The sequence below is a fragment of the Crocodylus siamensis genome, chromosome 13, assembly GCF_052110815.1.
Source record: "Crocodylus siamensis isolate JL-2025a chromosome 13, ASM5211081v1, whole genome shotgun sequence".
NCBI classification, from domain to species: domain Eukaryota; kingdom Metazoa; phylum Chordata; order Crocodylia; family Crocodylidae; genus Crocodylus; species Crocodylus siamensis.
The window spans coordinates 3,624,238-3,645,747 of NC_143407.1; the positions used below are offsets into that span (position 1 = coordinate 3,624,238).

The 21,510-nt window shown below is 46.9% G+C and overlaps 2 protein-coding genes across 8 annotated transcripts; both read left to right on the forward strand.

Moving 5' to 3' along the window:
* Positions 1-14: 14 nt before the first annotated feature.
* Positions 15-5,147, forward strand: YOD1 (YOD1 deubiquitinase). The gene is made up of 2 exons (XM_090026554.1): positions 15-291; positions 1,430-5,147. The coding sequence occupies exons 1-2, from the start codon at positions 84-86 to the stop codon at positions 2,134-2,136; spliced, it is 915 nt and encodes a 304-aa protein (XP_089882680.1). The 5' UTR covers positions 15-83; the 3' UTR covers positions 2,137-5,147.
* A 5,933-nt stretch (positions 5,148-11,080) lies between these two features.
* Positions 11,081-20,741, forward strand: C13H1orf116 (chromosome 13 C1orf116 homolog). 7 transcript variants are annotated; one of them, XM_090026542.1, is made up of 4 exons: positions 11,081-14,262; positions 16,234-16,362; positions 17,731-17,899; positions 18,408-20,741. In XM_090026542.1, exons 1-4 carry the CDS (start codon positions 14,245-14,247, stop codon positions 19,877-19,879), a joined length of 1,788 nt encoding a protein of 595 aa, XP_089882668.1. In that variant the 5' UTR covers positions 11,081-14,244; the 3' UTR covers positions 19,880-20,741. The 7 variants fall into 7 exon arrangements, with proteins under 7 accessions (XP_089882668.1, XP_089882674.1, XP_089882669.1 ...); XM_090026548.1 differs by having other exon boundaries at positions 11,081-12,768; XM_090026543.1 differs by having other exon boundaries at positions 11,086-15,669.
* Positions 20,742-21,510: the final 769 nt, after the last annotated feature.

The following is a 21,510-nucleotide window of genomic DNA, read 5'->3' on the forward strand; positions in this document are numbered from 1 at the left end:
CGAGACGCGCGGAGGGAGTCGGGCCGGGCACGGCGGCGGCGGCCGCCATTTTGCGCTGGCGGGGTCCGGCTGGCGGGAGGAGGATGTTGCGGCTACGCTGCAAGGCCCGGAGCGGTACCCACCCGCTGCCCGGCCTCACGGTGCACTCCCGCCTGCGGGAGTTGCAGACTGCGCTGGCCACCCTCACCGGCGTGCCCGCCGTGGCGCAGCGTCTGCTGCTCGGCTTCCCCCCGCGCGGCCTGGACCTCAGCGACGGCGAGCGGCGGCTGGGCGAGCTCGGCATCCACTCGGGTGGGTCAGCGGGACGCCCCCCCCCCCTTCTCCCTCTAGTCTTTCAGGCGGGGTCAAACGAGGGGTCCGTGGGGGAAGCTGCAGGCAGCCACTGGTTCAGCGCCCATGATACAGGGAAAAGGAGGGTGGAAAAGCACCCCCTGAAAGTCGCCCGTGACGATGTGACTAACGCCACTTCCAGACCGGCTCACTCCCAGACCTGTTGGTCTGGCCCCTGGGTGTAAACAAGCCATGCAGCAACCGGCCGGGCTCCTCCCTTCATTCACCCCCTTTTTAAACTGGCAGGGATCCCCCCTCCCCCCCGGGCTCTTTTATTGTTGCTGCTTTTTGACTCAAAAAACCCCCCAAAAAACCAAGAAGCAGTTTTTCTGTAGCGGAGGTCTCTGCTCGAGCCTCATAGGGAACAATTTTTCAAGGTGCAAGTTTCAGCTTCAGGAAATGCTTGGATGCTTACCTCACTGGGATCCTTTGACCCCAGCCAACTTCCTGCCCCTGGGGCAGGGGCTGGATCCATTGATGATCCTGCAAGGTCTCTTCCAGCCCTACGAACTCTGTGACCCCATACCTGAAATCTCCAGGTTTATCTTCTGAATAATGTTCGCATGTGGAATGGCGCTAACATTACTGCCACCCTTGGGAGGCGATATCACAGCCCCCTTCATTGAGAACCGCTCTGATAGTCTTTCACTGTTCTCACCGATTCACAGTAGGGATCTTGTGCGGTCATTCGATCCAGGCCCCCTGCTTTGGGCAGGAAAGATGTCTCGGAAGATTCAGAAATGAACCTTCTCTCGTGGTCCCTGTTGGGACGGTTGGGCTGAATGCAACGCAATGCAGTGCTTTGAAGTATGAAATTAGCGCACGTCCCTGAGCGTGAACTTCAATGAACTGTATCTGGTTTGGTCCCAAAGCTTCAGAGGTTCTGTTCCGCTTAACGAATGAGTCTTGGTTATAAGCGATTGTTTAACGGTTTTATTTGTGCAAAAACTGAAGGGCAGGGGGATGTAGTAATAGCTTACATCAGACCATAAATTTCTCTCCACTGAACGTTGTTGTGTTTGGAGCTTTCTCTTTTCTAGCTAAAGACTAGATATAACCTGCGTATTCCTTACAGCTTTTTTGATGCTTTGTTTTACAGGTGACACTCTAATAGTAGAAGAGGACACCACAAAACCCACGACTGAGTCGCCCGTAATTGCGAAAAGGAGCGTGCCTAATTCGGTCAGGGAAACGCTGCCTGTGCTTGCAAGGAGGGTCGTTCCAGCAGATAACTCCTGTCTGTTTACAAGTGTATACTATGTGGTAGAGGGAGGTATTTATGATCCAGCTTGTGCCCCAGAGATGCGCAGTCTTATAGCCCAGATAGTAGCAAGTGATCCAGAGTCCTATTGTGAGGCAGTACTAGGGAAAACCAACCATGAGTATTGCGAGTGGATCAAAAGAGAAGACACGTGGGGGGGAGCCATTGAAATATCCATTTTGTCTAAGTTTTATCAATGTGAAATCTGCGTAGTGGACACGCAGACAGTCCGAATTGACCGTTTTGGGGAAGACGCGGGGTACCCAAAGCGGGTCCTTCTCATTTACGATGGCATTCACTATGACCCGCTTGAGCGCAAGTTGCCCAACTCAGACGTGCCTCCTCTGACCATTTTCTCAACAACTGATGATGTTGTTCTTGCACAAGCATTGGAGCTAGCAGATGAAGCAAGGCGAAAGAGGCAGTTTACTGATGTGAATCGCTTTACCCTGAGGTGTATGGTATGCCAGAAGGGGTTAACTGGACAAGCAGAAGCCAGAGACCACGCCAAGGAGACTGGGCACACCAATTTTGGAGAAGTGTGATATCTTCATGATGATAGTTGTGTCTACTACCTCACCAGCCCGGAATAAGATTCTGGGTTTTCAGATAAAGCTGTATGTAAGCATAAAAATTCCGTTCGCAAAGCTTGAAAAGCCTAATTAACTTTATGGTGGCCAAGGCGCACAGGTCCATTCTGGTTGGCGTGCAAGTTTACAGATGTGTGTGGTAGTGACTTCTCCCAGCTGGTTTGAAATAGATAATTTCTTGCATGCTGATTTGAAGTAACCTGGCAGGTGTGTGGTGTATGCTGGTGGCTAGAATCCCTGACTTCTGAAAGAGCCTTATTCCTAAATCTTCCATGCAACATGACCGGATTTACACCCGGAACAATAGTTGCCTGTAGAATTAGTAACACTGGACTAAAATCTCTCAAATCCCATTTTCAAGATGGTTAAGCTGGTTTTAAAATTTGGCAACTTCATGTGCGTGTATATCTGTGCTACATTCCAAGAGTTTTATATAATAGCTCATACGCACATGGACAGCTCTTGCAGAAAGAGATGCCTGTTGGATGAGTAACTCCAAAGCTGCCCTTTCTTAGGATATTAATGACAGAAGTAGAATGTATAGTTTGAAGTCATGGTGGTAGTGAGAAGAGTGGCCTCTGAGTTTTAAGATAGACTTCTTACAATGAATGAATAGACAGTTAAATAGCCACAAGCTTAATCCCTCATAAGTACCACTTGAAGTGTAGCTTCTAGTTGCTTGAAAATTAACTATCCCTCTTTTTGTGTTTACACTGCATCAGGATGTTGGCATGTTTTCTGAACTACTTGGATCCTTGTTAACAACGTGATCTTAATTCCGGCAAGGAGTGACACTAGCTAAAATCTAGTTTTAATGCATTTAATAGATTTGAGTCTGGTATTCCTCAGATGTGTCCACTTTTGTGGCCAAAGAATAATTATAAACTATACCAGGCTCTAAATACTCGTAAGTTAGCACTTTTTAATCTTTGGTTCTCATTCTTTTACAGATCAGATGTCTAGTTTGAGAAGGACTGAGCATTTACCCAAAAGGGAAATAACTTGAAGTGTCTTTGGTGTCTGTGTTCTACCAGATACCTCTTAACTTGCTTGAATTCCCACCAATGACTCCGTTCAGTAGCAAGACCTCAATTTAAGGAATAGAGCCGTTTTAATTTTTAACAGTAAAATAAGCTAGGTAGAATGCTCAACTTCTGACCCTATTTTAAAAAAAAAAAAATCAGGGATGTTTGAAATCACTATAACAAAGAAATTTTACCTCATACATGGAGTGTGAGGCTTGAAGTGCATTGAGATTTTTCTAAATGGTGCTGTAGAGGTGCGTATTACTGAAAGTCGTCTTTTTTTTTGTTGTTAAAAGAATGCCTGTAACACATTTGTGTTAGAGAAATTAACAATATTCTGACCCCTGCTGGTTTTCTGTTACTGTGTTTTAGGATACCTTCTGTGCAGTTTTATATATGGGAGGCAAGGAGGTCCATCTTGAAAATCAAGTAGAAATAAGTCGTCTGTAGGGAATGGAAGTTTAATTTACCTTCTGTAAAGAACCTTCCAGGTTCCTAAGAGAGGTCATATACAAAGCCCTGATGCAGTAAAGACTCCTTATTTCATAAAGCATGTACTAAAATGATTGCCTGGTTTGAGACCTACTTGCAGAACTTCGAACAGAAGGTTAATCCTGTTGACACTAGTGGAACTAGTAAAACACATTTAAGCATGTGCTTAAGTGCTTCATTGGATTGAGGCCTGAATAATTAAATCACTTAAGAGTATTATGGACCAGGATTCCTTTAACTCAGTATTAAAATAAAGTAATTATGGCACTGGCATGAGTTGGCTATAGATATTAAGTTAATGTCTGTTAAGGCCCAAATTGCTTTTAGAGACTTTTTAAAACCTTTTTAAATGCTTGACTGAAAGCAAATAATTATGTATAGAAGCATAAATGACTGGGTCAAAGAAATGAAGGATATGGTGTGTACATCGTGGGAGATGAAATGTGGTCTAGCAGTTGGACCAAGAGACTGTCAGTCTAACTCACATGATGCTAACTCTCACCCTGAATGGGTGTGAGAGACCTTGGACAAAATCGCTACACCTCAGCCTCTCTCTACCCATCTGTAAAGTGGGTATGATGTCTACCTCACAGAGGTGTTTTGAGGCTAACTGGTGTGTGTAAAGTCCTCGGATGAAAGGTGCTAGAGAAGTGTAAAGTAGTTATTTCTGATGTGCCATGTTTGCAAACCTGCTGTAGGCTTTTGGGAACATGACTCTTATCCTGCAAAGTCAGTTAACTTTCTGGTATAGAATTTGCAAAACACAAGACTTAATGTATCTGCATACATTTGCTGGGTGAATTGGATTTCAAAGCCTGTGTGTGGATTTCTAAAAGTGGATAGCAAGGCTAAGTGTGTTTATTTGCCCTGTTACAATTTTAAAAGCCTGTTTCACGTATTTATTTTGGTATATCATGTTTGCATTAAGGTTCTACTATACTTTAACTGCCAACTATCAGATTAATTGAGGGGAGAGTAGTTGCACATTGAAGAAACTATATTTATTTGCCTAGAAAACTGCATTGTTTTGGATCTGAGATCCCAAATAAACTGCTGTAGTCATTGTCCTGTTTAACAAAAGTCACTTGTTATGAAAACAAATATTTAATGCAACTTTTCAAAGAGCAAAATAACCTATGGAACTGAACTGAAGACATTAAAATTAAGTCATCTGAACTCCTTCCCTGTCCCCAGGTAAAGAAGAAAAAAATGAAACTTTCTAGAAACTTAAATGTATAAATCTCACGTGAAAACCCAACTGAACTTATTTGTATTCCTTCTGGAAGAGCTTGGTAATTGTGTTAGCTTTGTCATGTCTGATTTATTACTAGCATTTATGTGCCCTTTGTTAACAATAGAGACGTGGTAATATTGCACACGACTGATTTCCTTGCTCTAAGTGGGAAGAACCTGTATCTCTGAGTAGCTGTATTAATACACTGCACTGAAGCATGTCCTGTAGCTGCAAGACGCTACTTACTGATATTTTGTTCAACATTTATTTGTCTGGTACATAGTTGAGACGTAAGGTCAGGTAACTGGCATTAAAACAAAGTCTGTCACTTGTGCATAGTGATCCAAAAAAATACTGTTAGACATGGACTGATGTTCTTACTGCGCCCCCCCCCCCTCCCCCCCCGCGAAAAAAAATGCAATTAGCACTATTTCCTTTGCTGAATATTTCAGCAGAGGGGCCAGGGATAGAATGGACCATGGGGACTGAACTTGCTCCTCCCAGCAGTGAACTCCTTAGTTAAAGGTTGAGGCGTATAAGTATCACTTCTTTGATTCACTATAGGACTTCAGTTTCCAAGGCTGCCAGTCTGGTCCCTTTCACCAGCACTAAATTCTTTTTCCTAGAAAAAGGAGCTTAACATACTCTAATCATGTGGCCTTTCACAAACATTTTATATTGTATGAAGAGATGCACATCTCGTGATTTTAATGGCACTTTAAAAGCTTGTCAAAGTTTACATGTTTAGCAGGGACCTACACTGATGTAAGCATTATTTGTTTCTGTTACAGTGAAATGACTGATGTTAGCAAACAGTTTCTAAAACCTTAGTATTTATCAACATATTCCAGTGGTATGCCATCCTGTTGTTGTGTATCATTAGCACTAGTTATTTTGGAGAATATATTTCGTTAAACATATGCCCCTGAATTGCAAAAATTGTGACTGCACCAATAAATGTGACTGCATGCAGACTTTTTCAGCGTAATGTTCATTTGTGGCCTGGGGCTTGGGTATACTTAGGCTGATGGAGAAATAGTGCAGGGTGAATCTCTCCAGATCCCTGGTTCATCACACTTCACCAGTTCTGTAGATAGCATGTGTGTGTAATGCAGTGAATGTTTCCTATGGAACTGGTTGACAAGTCACTTGAGTGTATAGAGTGAAGATTACTCTTGGAACATGAGTTAAAGTAGCACGTACCTGAGTGGCATGGCGCAATATAAAATAGTAACCTAACCTGCTCACAAGCAATGGTTTAAAAGTGCATTTCAATTCTGAAACTTGTCTTGGAGAAAAGTGTTGTTTTTGCACATTGGAAAATGCTTCTGTTGCAGCAAGAAGCTCTTTTCCTACAAAGCTTAACTTTGACCAGTGATGGTTTATTTTATGAAATGGAGCAGCTAGTTTTTCAGTCTTCCTGTTACAGGCCTCCACTTTTACCTTAAGAACTTCCTCTTGTAACTCACTGTTCTTGAAGACATGAACGTTTCTCAGATAAGCCTTGCCTGATCTGTAGAGGCAAAGCCCTCACTACTACTACCTAAATTAAGTAGACAGGCCAGGTTCTTTGAGTAGGTACCTTTCATTAGACCAACTGAGTTCTCTTCTCAGCTCCCAAAGACAACCATAACCAGAGCTTGCCTTCATGCTGTAAAGCTTTTATTCAGTTATTTGTTACTTATTTATAAGTGAAGACCAGACAGAGGCCAATCTACACCATATCTGAAGCCTTCACTGAACAGCACGTTCCTTTTTGTAAATCTGCATGACTTAAGTAAGTAATGCTGTGTACATAGACTTGATAGGGGGATGGCAAGAAATTAAGAAAATGTTTGAAACTACTGCTGTTTTCTGCACAAGTTCATTCAGTTGCTTAAGGTGTAAAAAAAAAAAAAAATTCAAAACAGGCTGAAGTTCCAAAGTATCCATTTATTTGGCATCTCTCGGTGCCTGGTGGTTAACACTAGAGGGCACTCCTCTTACAAAGAGAAGAGGGAAACAGTGTAAGCTAGTAATTGTGCTAATAAAAGGTATCTGATTTACCCCAAGAACCTGGTAAGCTAATAATTGCTCTCCATACCTGTATTAGGGAGCTAATGCAACCTTGCAATTTTTGCCCCAGTTCAGCAGAGACGGGGAAGCAGCTCTTGGCTTCCTTGTGGTTTTACAAACACCTCAGGGCTGTCCAGGTGCTGTAAGAAAAAAAAGTTAACTAATGTTCTGGTGCACATTTGATATACTAAAAAGAGGGTGAAATGGGGCAGGGGTTGAAAAGCAATAATGATGGCTGTAAAACAGCTACCCACGTTTGCTGTTGTTTAATGGCTCTTGGTGGACCTGTCCTCTGAATTTGTCTAATACTCTCGGTTGAGGCTGAGAGGGGTATGTTAGAGAACAGATTACACTAGACCTGCCTTGTACACACACTCTCCCTCGGAAGCATACCCTACTGGCACTGTTGGAAGCAGGCGAGGCAGACCAGTCGTCTTGCCCACTATAGCTCTGCTTATCTGCTTTGGTATTCTGCTCTATTTCTGCAGCAAGGATAATTTTGCCTAGGCAATTGATTGATGACATCCTGAGCAATTGGCTTCCCACCAGAACAGCTGGAGTTTACTATTTCTAGCAGAGCTGTGATCCAGCTAATTGAAAAAATGCTGGTTTTCAAAAGGGTTGGTAGTTGTAGGTGTGTTGGTCTAAGAACATAAGCAGGCACAGTTTTTTGAACAGATGTGATATCTTTTATTAGACCACCTGAGTAGTTGGAAAAAAGTTCTTTGCAAGCTTTTGGGCGCTTTTTCCCCCTTGTGTCACTGCTACTTGTCCCCCAGGGGCGTGCTCTGGTGTGCCGCAGGTTACCCCAAGTGGGGTAGGGAAGGCTGGGGCCAGCAGCTGTGTAGGCCCCAGCAGCCTTTGGGGCCTGCCAGGAAACCTGACTGGCAGCTGGTGTGTGGCTCCGGCCGGTCAGTCTCGGGTTTTAGGTGCCGTGTGCTGCCGCCACTTGCGCCACCCTGCTTTTTTTGGCATAGGTTTTTTTTGCCCTACACTTCTTTACTCATCTGGACGCAGCCCTGGATTGCGTGGCATACAACTGTAGTGGGGGTTGAGAACGCGGCTTGCCAGACCAAGCCCTACCACATTACTTAAAGTGAATGATTTCAGTCAGACTGCTAGTAAACCTATGTCTTACAATGCTGATGACTCTACAGTGTCATTAAATCATAAAGCAGTATAGGGGATGAGAATGGGAAATGCACTTTAAACCTGCACGGGAAGTGGACTCAAATTCTCACCTGTGACCTAAATGCTATTTCTGTGCTCTTGAGCTAATCACTTGCTTTCTCTGCCCTGCCTTCTGTGAAATGGTCCACTTACCTACCTGACAGCCACATTATGGTTTAATTAACGTTGGAGGATACTGTATAAATACCAGCTATAAGTTAGCATTTTGCATAATTGATTTGTCATTAGCGAAACTGGATTGAAGGCAGCAGCTGAGAGCCCTGCAGAGCTACCACAAAACTGCTCTATATGCAAGAGGGGAGTCCAGCCTCATGGGAATACCTCATCTCCAGTGATGTATAAGCTTCCTTCCCACAGTGCTTGTTTTGAACAAATTGCATTTTTATGTTTATAAAAAAGGTGGGGCACAATGCGCTACCTAAGGTGTCAAAGTCCTCTTGTGGTAACACAGGGATGTTTGCCTGCATCATTCAACCCAATTGCCATGTTTCATACCATATATATGAAATCATGCAGCACTTCAGCATGCCCCTGCGTTTACTTTTGGAGGCAGAACCATATGGGGGAGGGAGGGGAAAAGCAACATAGTTTCTGTTGAGCCCAATAACGCATAGGGTGCTTAGGCCACCACAGCTTCGTGAAGCCTGACCCCCAGGGAGAGGCCCTAAGTCCTGAGACTTCAATGCCAGTTTTGGCCCATTGCAGATCTGCTCCCAAAGGAAGATGTGCTGTGATGCATTTACTCTGCATAGACCTTCAGGTGGCAATAAGCTCCAGGGGTCCTATTTTCAAGTCTGGAACTATTCTGAGCCCTTGTGCTATCTGCTTCTCTGTAGGAAAACTGATGGCTCAAAATAATCTGCAGTGTTCTGTTTGCACTAGTAATAGGTAAATACGTTCTTTTAATCTCGTCGTGGGCCAGTTGAAATACGAGAGAGACAGGAGAACCAGGAAGCAGCTTGTCCCAGTGCTTCTCTCCCAAAAGGAATGCATTTCATTCAGGGGAGCAACGCATCTGACTGTTTTTCAAAGGAGTCTGTTGAGTGTTTAAATAGAAAGGTCACATTTTTCATTTCACAAGTAATGAGCATGAAGCAGGTAGATGCTTACACACTCAGAGAGGTCAGTGTACCTTTTCCCAAGGGGCTACCTTGTTAATGATTAAACAAGTGGAATGTGAAGTATGTGGAAAACCTGTGTATTTTGTGTTATTACTGCAGGTTGGTGATACTGTGGTGGGAGGGAGGTGGCTAGCAAATACGAACACGTGGGAATATAACTACTTAGCGCCCCTTCCTCATTTGCTCACAGGGTAAAAATGCTGAGTTGTTCTAGTGTGACATTGTAACTTTAATTCTGGCAAAAATGAGATCATTTCCATGAAGGTATAATACAATGGAAAAACCAGGTTTAAGTGTTATATTCATAGTGGCAGCCATCTATTGTGATCTGATTTTTTCAAGACTGTTTCAAGGAGCTTGAACCTCCCTCCCCTACATGTGTTTGTGGGGAGCATGTAGCATCCCCCTTACTCACCTTTGGCTTTTTTCCTCCCTCCCTCCCCTGCTTTACCTGGTGTTTCCCCAATTTCTACTTATTTACATCCTCACTGCCATCCTGTCACATTTTTAGCTTCCCTCAGTCCTTGGAGTCTCAGAACAGCAGAGACTCCCTCTGCCTGAAGAAGGGTGATTATGCCCAAAAGCTTGCAAAGAACATTTTTTCCAGCTGCTCAGTTGGTCTAGTAAAAGATCTCACATCTACTCAAAGAACCTCGCCTGGGAAGAGACTAGGACGAATCTTTGCCTACATGCAGGTTAGTCCATGATGGACCGCTAAGGATTTCCTTGTGCCTTTCCTCAAACCACCTGGTACGCACGGGACATTAGATCTGATTCAGCCTTCCAATTCCTATATTTCTAACTAGGAACTAACTATAAACCAAAGGGGAAACAAATCTACTTCCACCCTCGAGTAAAATGCAACTTGGGAATTTGAGAAGTGTGAACCACCGCAACAGAACTAAAACAGCAAGCAAACCAAGGCGAGAAGCCCGCTCCTGTCCTTTTTAAGTCATTCACGATGTTGCAGCTGAAACGACATTTCAGAGGAAGTCTCATGTACCTAAAATCGGTCACAATTCGCCCTTTTTGCAGGAACAGTTGATTCATAGACGTTAGGGGCCGGACGGGACCTTGCAGATCATCGGGGCCAGCCTCCCCGCTCTAGGCAGGAAGACAACTGGGGTTAGGTGACCTCAGCGAGGTGACTGTCCAGTCTCCTCTTGAAAACCTCTAGGGGAGGTGACTGCCCCATGTCTGGAGGGAGTTTATTCCACAGTCCGGACACCCTGACCGTGAAGGAGTTTTTCCTGCTATTAAGCCTGAAGTGGCCTTCCAGGAGTTTGTACCCATTAGTCCTGGTCTTCCCCGGGGGTGCCCTAGTGAACAGTTGTTCACCGAGCTCCTCATGCACTCCTCTGATATAGCTGCTATCAAGTCCCCTCTCAACCTTCTGCTCTTTAGGCTAAGGAGGCCCAGGTCCCTCAGCCTTTCCTCGTATGGCTTGCCTTGCAAGTCCCTGATCTCTTTTCTGGGCCCTCTCAAGTTTTCCCACATCCTTATTGACCTGATATTGAACAACGCGGTGCTGGTTGGCCTGTGTGGAGGACCACACAGCCCCAGACAATGAGAAGCCTGGCTGCACAGAACTTATATTTGTGGCTGCTTTGGATCCCAGAAAGCAAGCTGGAGCCCAGTTGCAGTAGCTGGGAGCTAGAGAGATCCAATACTTCAAAGAGATGCCTAAGTCTGAAAGCAGAAGCTTCTTGTTTATCTGCCTGGGGGAGGACAGATGTCAATCGTTTCTGGAAGTGAAAGCGCTGACAAAAGATTTCCTTTATCAGCAGCTTCAGATAAACCCCTTTGGGAGGTGGGAAGAAGGGAGAGACAAACAAGTCTCTCCCTTCTTGCCACCACCCAAAGGGGCTTATCTGAAGCTGCTGCAACTGTAAGACCAATTTGTGAGTTGAAGAGATTCATGCCTAAAAGGCTACTCATTTATTTATGGGACTGGGGCAAGTTTCCCCCGCTTCATCAATGAGGGGGATCATAAACGGTCCAGAAGCAAGGCCGCAAGCTGCAAGACCTCATGCCTGCATTTACAGTAAATCTAGGAACTGCAGAGAGGAGTAGGACCTCTCTAGAGATGCTGCAGTCTGGAAAGTACTAGTGATAAACGTGGGCAGCAAGTGAAACGAGTCTGCCCTTATTTTTATAGCCAAGCAGAATTGACCTATTTAAATGTCTTATAGTGAGCTGCAAGGGTTAAGCAGTGAACCGAGTTAAAACAACAGATGTGCTGTGAACTCCTCCAGGCTGCTCTGCAAACACCTACTAGAAGGAGTGACTATGATGCACAGAGGTGTTTTTGTCAAAGCTACAGTTGGACTCCCACGTACGTCACTAACTATGCAGAAGAGCAAGATGCCTGGTTAAGGAGTCTCCTGCGAAATGTATGTAAAGGGTTTAAGACAACCAGGAAATCAGAGCGAGGGTTAGCAGAAATGAATGCATTGCTCAGTGTCACATGTGCAGCAGCTTGGCGGTTTCTTAATGAGAACAGATCTCATTAAGGACACCCCAGTAGCCATCAGGCTCAGTCTGCCTGGGCAGGTTGTTTGGCCTCTTGATACTTTAGCTTCCCCCGTTATAAAGGTGGAGCGGATGCACCTTCCTCCAAATTATGACCGTTCCCAAAGCACCCGGCCTCAAGCGGAAGCTGGGACAGGCTAGCATTAGAAACCACTCTGGACCCCACCCTCTTCAGGCCCAGGTAGAAAGCTTGTCGGTAGGACGGACAAAAAAAGAGAAGTTGCACAGCTGCGCCATTCTGCAGCTTCAGCAGCTCGCACGGACCGAAGCCACTGGGGTTTTCTGAAACGGAAAGGCGGCGGGCAAATACGTTCACGCAGGAGCTCGATCTGCAAAATGAATACAACTGCCTTATTGCTATTACTTCCAACTGGAGCACGAAGCGCGCACCCCTGGCTCCTTAGCAGAGCTAAGGGCTTTTCATTACATACTACAATCTTTTCCAGGGGCCACAACACGCACCACACCCTCCACTCCTACTGGCCTCCGCAGACTAGGCCTGAGAGCTTTGATTGGTGCAGACATCCCTCGCCCCGCCCTCCCCAGCCCTGAGAACAGCTGGCAGGAGAAGAGGGCGGCAGAGCTGGTGATTGGCTGGGACTCGGGAGGGGTGAGGCATTTACCTGTCCAGGTGAGGCAGGGAGAGGTCAGAGAGAGAACAGAACAGGCTGCGTTTTGTGCGTAGCACTATAGTCCCTTGTCTGGGGAAGCAGAGGGCTTTCTAGCCCTTTGATCCTTATCTCTCTGCTAGAGAAGGTGAGTTAATTTCTAACCATGCTGTATTTGTTTAGCTTCAAAGTAAAGAGATTTGGGGACTAGATACCACCAGGGTTTGGTTCTGTAAAGAGCCCCAGGCTTTCGCCCTGCCTCCCAAATACCAGTTTTGCTGAAGCCTGCTAGTTCCTCTGGAGCTGCGGAAGAGGGGAGATCCTGCCAGGTACACTGCGTTTTAATCTTTTATTTCCTAACTGATTCTCTAATAACGCCGAGCAATAGTTGCCTTGGAGAGCAGGACACAGTTGTGCGTTTAAAAGCCTCGAATGCCGGAGGAGCCCTGGTTTGTCTGGAGAAGGGGAGGTGAAACGGCGCTAGAATTCACACGGGTGAAATCTTGGCCTTTCTGCCCTTCATGGCAGACCTGTCACTTGACTCTAATGAAGCGAGGGCTCTGTATTTGGGTTCTGGCTTCCCCATGCAAGTAGCTAAAATGCTTTCATGCTCAAGGGGGTGGGGGGAACCATGCCAGCCATGAAGGGAACTGAGAAGGAAAATTCCTTGTTGTGAACTGGGTCTGCTTTTCACCAAAAGAAAGCCATGTCTATAGGTCTTCTCTCCGTTTCTTCAGGTTTGGTGCCTAGTGGTAGATGCAGTTCTAGCTCCTGGGTAGTTTTTTAGCTGGATTTGTGGTGTGCCTATGGAAGCGGATCAGGATCATGCCATTTGCACACGTGCGTTATACTTGCTTTGTTCTCGTTAGAAAGAAATTTCCTGAAATTACCCAACTAGCTGGGGTAAAAAAAGAGGAACGCGAGTTCCAAGTAACCTCTGGATATTGAGCAATGAAGGCAGCTGTTGTCCAGTGCGCTGTTGGGCAGGGTTTTGATGCAGGAGGCCGGTCATGTGGGTGATACAGCTGGACTGCAATGTCACTGAACAAGTTTGTGTATAGTGCAAAATGAACATTTGTTGAAATACTCCCCCCCCCCCCCCACCATGGGTTTCTAAATAAAAATGATTATGGACGCAGTTTGCTGACTACTGATTTTGGTAAACGTGGGAAACTTGATGACAGTGTCAAACCTTACCAAGCAAGGCTCTTCAGAGCTTATTTGTTGCTGTTTGATCAGATTTGATGGGTTAGGAATAAGTGGAGAGAAAAACTGGAAATTGTTTGGGGGTTTTTTGTCTTTCAGTGTTTGCAGTGGCCTTTGCACTCCAGTGCTGGCCTAACATTTGGGAGGCTTTTCTTCCCGAATTTGTTGTGGAGAATAAGAGGAACTGTGCACTAAACATGAGCCCCTTCATCTTCACAACCAGGCGGATGTACTTGCTCGGTGTAGCTGGTCACATGGCATTGTTTCTGTTTTCTGCCTGACAAACGTATGGGAAAAGGAAGCTGGCTTGAGCTAGCTGCTTCATGTTTCAGGCATTGTCCAGGTCCAAGCAAGACTCTCGCTTCCGACAGACATCAGTCAACTCTTCCAAATGTCTGTGGGAAGGTAGAAATCTCTGGGCAGGCTGCAGATGCCACGGCTGCCGAGTCCTGTGGGCTTCAATTAAATAAAAAGGAGCATGTGACTTCTTGCAGTGTTAGTCCTGCTCAAAAGTTCACTTTTCTTGGGGACATCCCAAAGTCACTCCTCTCTGAGTCCGAAGACCTGCAACGGTCAGCCTTGTCCTTGCCTGCTGAAGTATGGCCGTCGACCACAAGGTAACCTGCAATCAAGGGTGCAAGGTTATTGCTTTTATTTGATAGCGCTAGTTTAAGATTAGAAGTTCAGTGGAGCGGTGTATGCCCTGGGGGATCAGAGGTGGTGGATGTGTCTTGAAACTGTTTTCTCTTTTCTGGAAATGCTTTAAATTAAAAGGGGAGAGGCATTTCCCCTCCCCCCCACCTTCTTTTTACAGCCTGACTCCCTAATGGCTTCTTCAGAGATGATAAACCAGTTTTGTTCATCTGTTACTAGATGCAGCATTTGGAGGCTGTTGCAAAAAGGTAGCTGTGGCAGTGCTGAAAGCCTCACCGGGCTGTATGGCAACAGGCTGCTTTGGTTTTCCTGCTCTGGGGGGCAATGCTGGCTTCATGTCTGGTCCTCCTCTCGGGATGGACTCATGAAGCGCTGCAGAAAACAGATGCTTATCAATGTTCTTTGTAAGTGGACTGGGCAAACTGCGTGAAGCAATTTTATAACCCCTCAGATTTTATGTCTGTAAATAACTGTCCCCACTGAACATTTGTCCTTTGTTAAACTTGGAGGACTTAGTCATGCACCCTAACTGCTTGGCAGCACAGTTCAGGGTTAAGCTTATAAAAGGCTATCTGCGTGCGTGTGCACCTTATACTTCAAATTTCCTATCTTCCCTGATGCTTTCATGACATCTATGACTTTCATAGAGCTGTTGTGTGAAAAGCTGGCACATGCAGTTGGCTAAAAACAGTATATGTCAGCAAATTCAGACGGAGGAGGTTTATATTTTTTTACAATGCCTGAGGAGGTAGAAATCTTTCAGGAGCTAGGTGATAATACATGTACGTTTTGCTGAGCTGTGCTCTTGCTCCTCGCCCTGTGCACATGTTTCAAGGTGCATTTGAGCACCTGCTGGTATTAAAGGAAAAAAAGTTTCGATACCTAAAAATGCAGCCTTGAGAAATGGAGGCAGGCCTCATTCAGGTAGCACTTTCTGGCTGTTCCTAGGACTGAAGATGCAGCGTCTCTGCAGACACCGTTTTGCCAGAATGACGAGCACAGTATTCGCAGCTTTTTTTTTTTTTTTTTATTTGACACTGACTATAGGGGCTTCCTACTGAGCTGGCTCTGGATCTGAACAGCGGTCGCTCAGGCTGGGAGGGGATCGTGTTTCTCGGCTCCTGGACTGCTTTTTAAAATATGACAAAGCTAAGGGAGCGTCGGGAATATTTAGTATTATGGGGGTCTGCCCACAGGGACGCCAACTGCCCGGCCTAGCAGCTAGATCGGGGAGAAAATAGCTTCCATTTTCAACTCTGCCATTGAATCACGTCTTCGAACAAGTTGCATAACCGCTGTTCCTGCATCTAAAAAGGGAGTCTGTAATACGCTCCACCCTCTGCAGAGCGCTCCGGATCCTGAGACGAAAGGTAACTTGGTGGAAAGCCCTCTGGCTTCCCTGTACATTCGGGCTGTCGCTGACCCAGGGAAAAGGTGAATTGGCATAGGTCTGAACGCTCGAGCACCCGTGAAATGTTGCAGCAGAAGGCATACTACAGCCAGCAGATGAGTTACTGCAGAGTCTGTTGTGGCCTGCGAGTCTAGATTTGCAGGAAGCAAGACATAACTGGCACATGTATCTCCCAACCAACAAGGCAGAAGTTCTCAGAGGTGTCGGGCTCTATACCAGCTACAGCCTGTGCCATGAATGCACACCCACACTTGTGACTGAGCCATAGGGTGAGGTGCTTGATTACCTCTCCACAAACTTTAGTCCTTGCCGTGTTCTTGTTAGTGACCCGGCTGGAGGATTTTAGCTCGTGGACGTGTGCGTGCATATCTGAAATCCACCCCTTTAGCTGCTGAGCAGCTTGGAGAATGGCACATGTCTGCAGCTAGCAGTTTGGCAGTCCCGATTGCTTTCTTCGCGTGGGCTCTAGCGCGGTTCGAAACTGAACGAATGCACCTCTTGACGCTGCTTTCTCTTTCCCCAGTTTGACCTGGTAGCTCTCGCCGGGGTGATCTGTGCTATGCCTAAGGAAGAGCTGTGGCTAGGGATGGCCGGCCAAGATTCTGGCAGCTGCGACAGCGTGGGCAGCACCGCTTCCAACCACTCTGGATGCGTAAGTAACGTTCATATAACCTTCGCCTGACTGGCGACTAATTTTGAGCTGCAGATTCAGCAACCAGGGACACTACAAGCCTCTGACCAGAGAGTCTAGGTTGGCACAAAGGACTGTGCTCTGCTTCAGATCAACGCTTATCGCGACGGCGGGTGGAAGCCTCGGTCCCAGACAAGGGTCTGCTGCGTTAGGAGCTGAACAAGCAAAACGCGGTCCTGCGCCAAGGAGCTGCAGGTCCTGCCCGCTTGCAGCGATCAAAGCCTGGTGCGGTTCGAACAGCGGAGGTCATTTGTGTGGAGTCAAGGGCAGCGGGTAGTTGGATCGTGAGCCCTTGAGCTCTGGGCTGGGTTAAAGCACTTCCACTGCCACCGCTCCCCTCCGTAAGGTCCACGTGCACCTGGGCTTCCAGGGACGCAAGGCAAGGTTAAGTCTGGCTGGATACATCACCTGTGAAGAACCAAGCAAGCTGGCAGTGGAGTGCTGATATGCCATGCACCCACTAGACTGTAACAAGGGCAACTCCATCTAAAGTAGCCACTAAACCATTCTCATCCCTAACTTGCCACACAATAATTAAGCCAGGAATTAATTGGGCCCATGATGCAAATGCATACTATTTCTCAGTCTGTCCATACCTGTTTGTAACAACCATGTCAGGCTGGGGATGATTAATTATATCCTGTGTGATTTGGAGTATAATTGAGGTGTACTCATTGCAACTCTCTGTTGGGCCTCCCTGCCTTCTCTTGTGCATCAGCAGCAGCTCCACGTGTAATTACCAGGGATGGGCCAGCTGGTTACTATATTACATGGTGGAGGACTTGACACAAGATAGGGGTGTATGCGGTCCAGTGAAGGTCAGGTTGAATCTCGCAGAAGCACTTGAAAAGCAGGAGACAACTGGGAGAAGCAGCACCATCAACGAACAAGCTGCTGAATAGCTGGATGCTTTGACAAGCTTTCCAGATTTTGATCCATACAGATGTGGTTGGCCTGTGATATGACTAGCTAGCAATGCACATCATAGATCTATCAGTGCTTCAAAGGAAAACTAGGAAACACCGTTGATGGCCAAACTGTATAGTTAAGTTAGGAATGGTAACTATTCAGCGCTATTTGATCAGCCTGCCAAATGATAACGATGCCCGGAAGTGATGTGTCTGCACTTTGCTTCTAAGAGCAACTGGCTGGGTTTTCACTAGCGGTTGGTGCTGGTTTCTGAGTATTCAACAGTTTGGTTCCAGGGATGAGAACCGGGAGCGGAGAGTCCTATTTTGCTACGTCTGCCTTAAACTCCAAGCGGTTCTGTTGAACGGTGTGATGCCTTGCACGTCTCCCATATGTCGGTGTCTCCTTTTTATTTTCTAGAGCAATAACAATTATGACTATTTATCTGTGGAGGAAAAGGAATGTTTGATGTTCCTGGAAGAAACCATTGATTCTCTGGATGCAGAAGCAGACAGCGGGGTCTCTACTGACGAGACTGACTATGCTGAGCCTTCCAAGACCTGGTCGAAGAGAGAGGTTATTGCAAAGGGTAAGGCTGAGCTTGCATTTAGATCCTCAGACAGCTCCCTGCTTTACCTGCCACAGGGCTTGTATTTGTTAAGACTCATTCCCGGCCAAAGTTAACGTTAGCAGGAGGGCAAAGTAGCATTGCATCAGCTCTCTGCATTCATAAATGAAAACCTGGTATTGGCCAACCGAAGCCTGCTGGGCATAGGGGAGGGGATGAGATGAGAGGCGTGTGTGGGTCAGTACTTGGCATTAGACTCTTGATTTCCCCACCCCCCAGTAAAGTAAATTGCTCTTCAGGAAAACTTCAGGGCAAAACAGCTTTTCTTTTGCTTCTTGCACACGCAGATATATTGTTGTAATTAGGGCTGTATCTTGTCAGCTGCAAGCATTCCCCTTGCACCCTGTCGGCGTGGGGAGGGCAGGCCATCAACCTTTTAACTGGGGAGTGGGCATTGCTAGACACGATATGCAAAACAGCAGGGTGCTTGTGCCCTGCTCCACATACTTACTGCTACCTCTTCGTCTAGATCCGGACAATAGGATTCGCAGTGAAAGTCTTGCTCAGTGGCATGAAGTTCAACCAAAGGGTGACCCAAGTGTGTCTGCTCTCTCAAGATCTGCCCCAGCACTGGTTTCCAGCTCAGGCTGTTGCAACCTCCCAAGGGATGCCAGTGTAGTGAGTGCACACGCAAGCAAGGCTTCTGTCTGCAAAGCCACTGACCTCAGGGTGGAGGGTCCAACTCCGACAGCTCAGGAAGCCGGGAAGTCGTCTTGGACATCTCCCGAGAAAGAAGGGATAAAAGACACATCCAGTGACCGACCCAACTGGAGTATCAGGGGGAAGCCACTGGAGTCCCTAATTATACAACCCCCTGAACCTTTCCAGGACCCTGTAACGATGAATAATCAGCAAATAGCTAGCAAGGGATCTGGTAACAGCAGCAAAGATGGGTCCTCCGAGTCGGAGGCCAAGATGGAATATGGGGAGGCAGAGAGCAGTCGGCCTCGGGCTGCGTCTCAGCACCCTGCCCCGGAAGAGGCAGAGGTGCCGCAGAAAGAAGTAGGTGCTGCTGGGCTTGGAATAGCGAAGCATTGTGAGATGGGTCTGCAAAGAGACACTATCCCTCCAGGCAGCCAAGAGCATTCAGCAACCGAAGAGGCTGCTCTGGATTCAGACCTCAAGCGTGGGCCTCCCACGGCCCCCAAACCAAGGAAACTGCCCCCAAATATTATCCTTAAAACCAGCAAAAACAATCCAGTGCCCCTCATTATAGACCCCAGCCACAGGATAAAAGCACCGTCTCAACCACCAGCCAGCCACAAACCCAGCACTGCCACAGCCAGCGACACCGCGGGGCATCTTGACCCTAAAGAACAGGAGAGAGCCAGGCGGGAGGCTTTGGAGAAGCTGGGACTTCCACAGGATAAAGGAAGGGCACCCGATGCCCATGTTAAACCTGCCACTTCTCCCAAACCAAAGGAGGCCCCTTTCTTCATTCCTAGGGCAGCTAGCAGAGATGACCTAGCCAGCGATAAAGGAGTCCGCTTCATTGCTAACAAGAGCCAACCCCATGACCCAAGCTTCAGCGGACCCGAGGAGGTTGCTCCAGGCCTGAGGCAGATGCACTTCAAATCCAACACCTTGGAGCGCTCTGGCGTGGGCCTGAGCAGCTACATCTCCAGCAGCAAGGACCAAAACGTTAAGAACAGCAGCTCGCTGGGCAAAATGTCCTTTATCGACAAGATCACGCCCAGCTTTCTCAAAAGCAGCCGCCCACGCCCGGCTTCGCTGGGCACGGGGAAAGACTTTGGCCACCTCCAGGAGCACCAAGTCGGCAAGGTGGAGCTGTCGAGAAGCGACAAGCGACGATCGGACTCGCTGCAGAAGTACTCCAGGCTGGCCCAGCCTCCTTGCATCAGTGTCAAGATTGCCCCGAAGGGTGCCACGGAGGAGCACAGGAGGGAGGCTCTGAAAAAGCTTGGCCTGCTGAAGGAGTAGCCCTGTACTTCGCCCTCGGCGCGGTCACACCCCTGCTGTCACGTCGCGCCCCAGGACTTCTCTGCCTTTGCAGATGCTTTATTTAATGCAACAGGGCAGACTCCGTGGGTGGCAAAGTCTGGGAGCACTCGATAGATGATCTCAGAGCCCTTTAAATGGAGAGCATGAGAAGGCGCATCTTTAGCCATTGCTTCCCTGCCCTTGGTCTCGGGAGGGCAGCCTGAACCAGCCCGGCCACTAGAACTGCTGACGCTTCCTACCAAATCAAGTGACGTGGCGTGTACATAACAGTGTATGTAGTGTGTGTGTGTGTGTATATGCAAACTATTTATGTGTGACAGGAACAAGTCAGCGGATGGAAGTAATCTCCTACAGGTTTTTATTGCACTGACTGGCTTGTGTCGCTGGGAAACCACAGGCTCTGGCTGCATGGAGAAGTGATGTCTCACAACAGGCTCCGTGCAGCTAAAGCTCCAGTAGAGACTTTTGGGCTCCAATGGACACGTGCAGCCAGTGAGGGATGCACATGCACCTGCCTGGGCAGTCAGTGCACCCAATATTTTAAGCAGGGTAAACTCAGGATGGGAGAGCTAGGGTACGGGTGAGAAGGGAGCACGCTTGATGGTGCTCAGAACTTGCTGAGGCATCCGAAGCAGACGTGCTGGCCAGTGCAAAGGGCAGGTTGGAGCAGCAGATGATGACTTGTTCACGCTAATAAACTTTCATCTTTGTGTCTGGCATTTTTCATACCCAGGTGCATGAACTTCTACTGCTGCCCTCTATTAATTTTTACGTTACTTGCCTTTTACAAGAAGGAGGTGTTTTGAATGTCTACAATAAACTATTTTATATGGCCAGATAATGACTGTACGGTCTGGATTTCCTTGTTATAAAGGCAGCAATATTTAGCAATAGTAAAATCCAGGAAGGGTGAGATGAACAAGTTTTGGTTTTTTTTTTCCTCTTGAGTTTTAATCTCAACAGAGACAGAGGAATGGTCATGTCTGCATCAGGTGTGCAACCTGAGAACTTAGCGCCAGCTTATTGTAGCATTTACTGTAATTTGGGGAGAACTCTCTCTTTCCTATAATGTTTCCACTTGCTTGCCTTGATGCAGTAGGGCACAGTCCCACTAAGATGGTAAGACTGTACTGGATGGAGTAAAGGCTTCATCGAGCTGCACTGGAACTATATGGCCAGGCATTGTAGACTAGCTACAGCTTCTTAATAACTGTCAGTCTTTGAACTAAAACTTCCCAATCTTTGGTCTTGGCTCTGCACACAATACCCTCTGCTAATTTTTATAGCTCAGTGGGGGTAATTAGTTAGCAGCAAGCCTGAGCAATGCAGTCTTGCCCCAGTACAAGAACTTACAAGGATGCATGTCTCCATGGGCAACATGGTCAACACATCAATTAGTCACAGGGAAAGCAGCACTTTGCAAGCAGTGGCCCGTACATGGTGTACGTGCATGCACTGAAGAATCTGCCTGTTGGAAATGCAGTCTGGAGTGGTGTCGCTTTGGGGAGCAAATACAGTTAGAGCTTCACTGAGCTGAATATAAGACCTCACCCTAGCCCTCCACGTTTCTCAGATTTTATTCCACCTCAACCTATTCCAAATGTCTTCCC

What these genes read in the sequence shown, in the direction of transcription:
- YOD1 (XM_090026554.1), top strand. Translation starts at nt 84, where the DNA reads ATGTTGCGGCTACGCTGCAAGGCCCGGAGCGGTACCCACCCGCTGCCC. An exon ending in CGAGCTCGGCATCCACTCGG is followed by an intron (nt 292 to 1,429) that starts GTGGGTCAGCGG and finishes TTTGTTTTACAG; the next exon opens with GTGACACTCTAATAGTAGAA.
- C13H1orf116 (XM_090026542.1), top strand. An exon ending in CTTCCAACCACTCTGGATGC is followed by an intron (nt 16,363 to 17,730) that starts GTAAGTAACGTT and finishes TTTATTTTCTAG; the next exon opens with AGCAATAACAATTATGACTA. An exon ending in GAGAGAGGTTATTGCAAAGG is followed by an intron (nt 17,900 to 18,407) that starts GTAAGGCTGAGC and finishes CTCTTCGTCTAG; the next exon opens with ATCCGGACAATAGGATTCGC.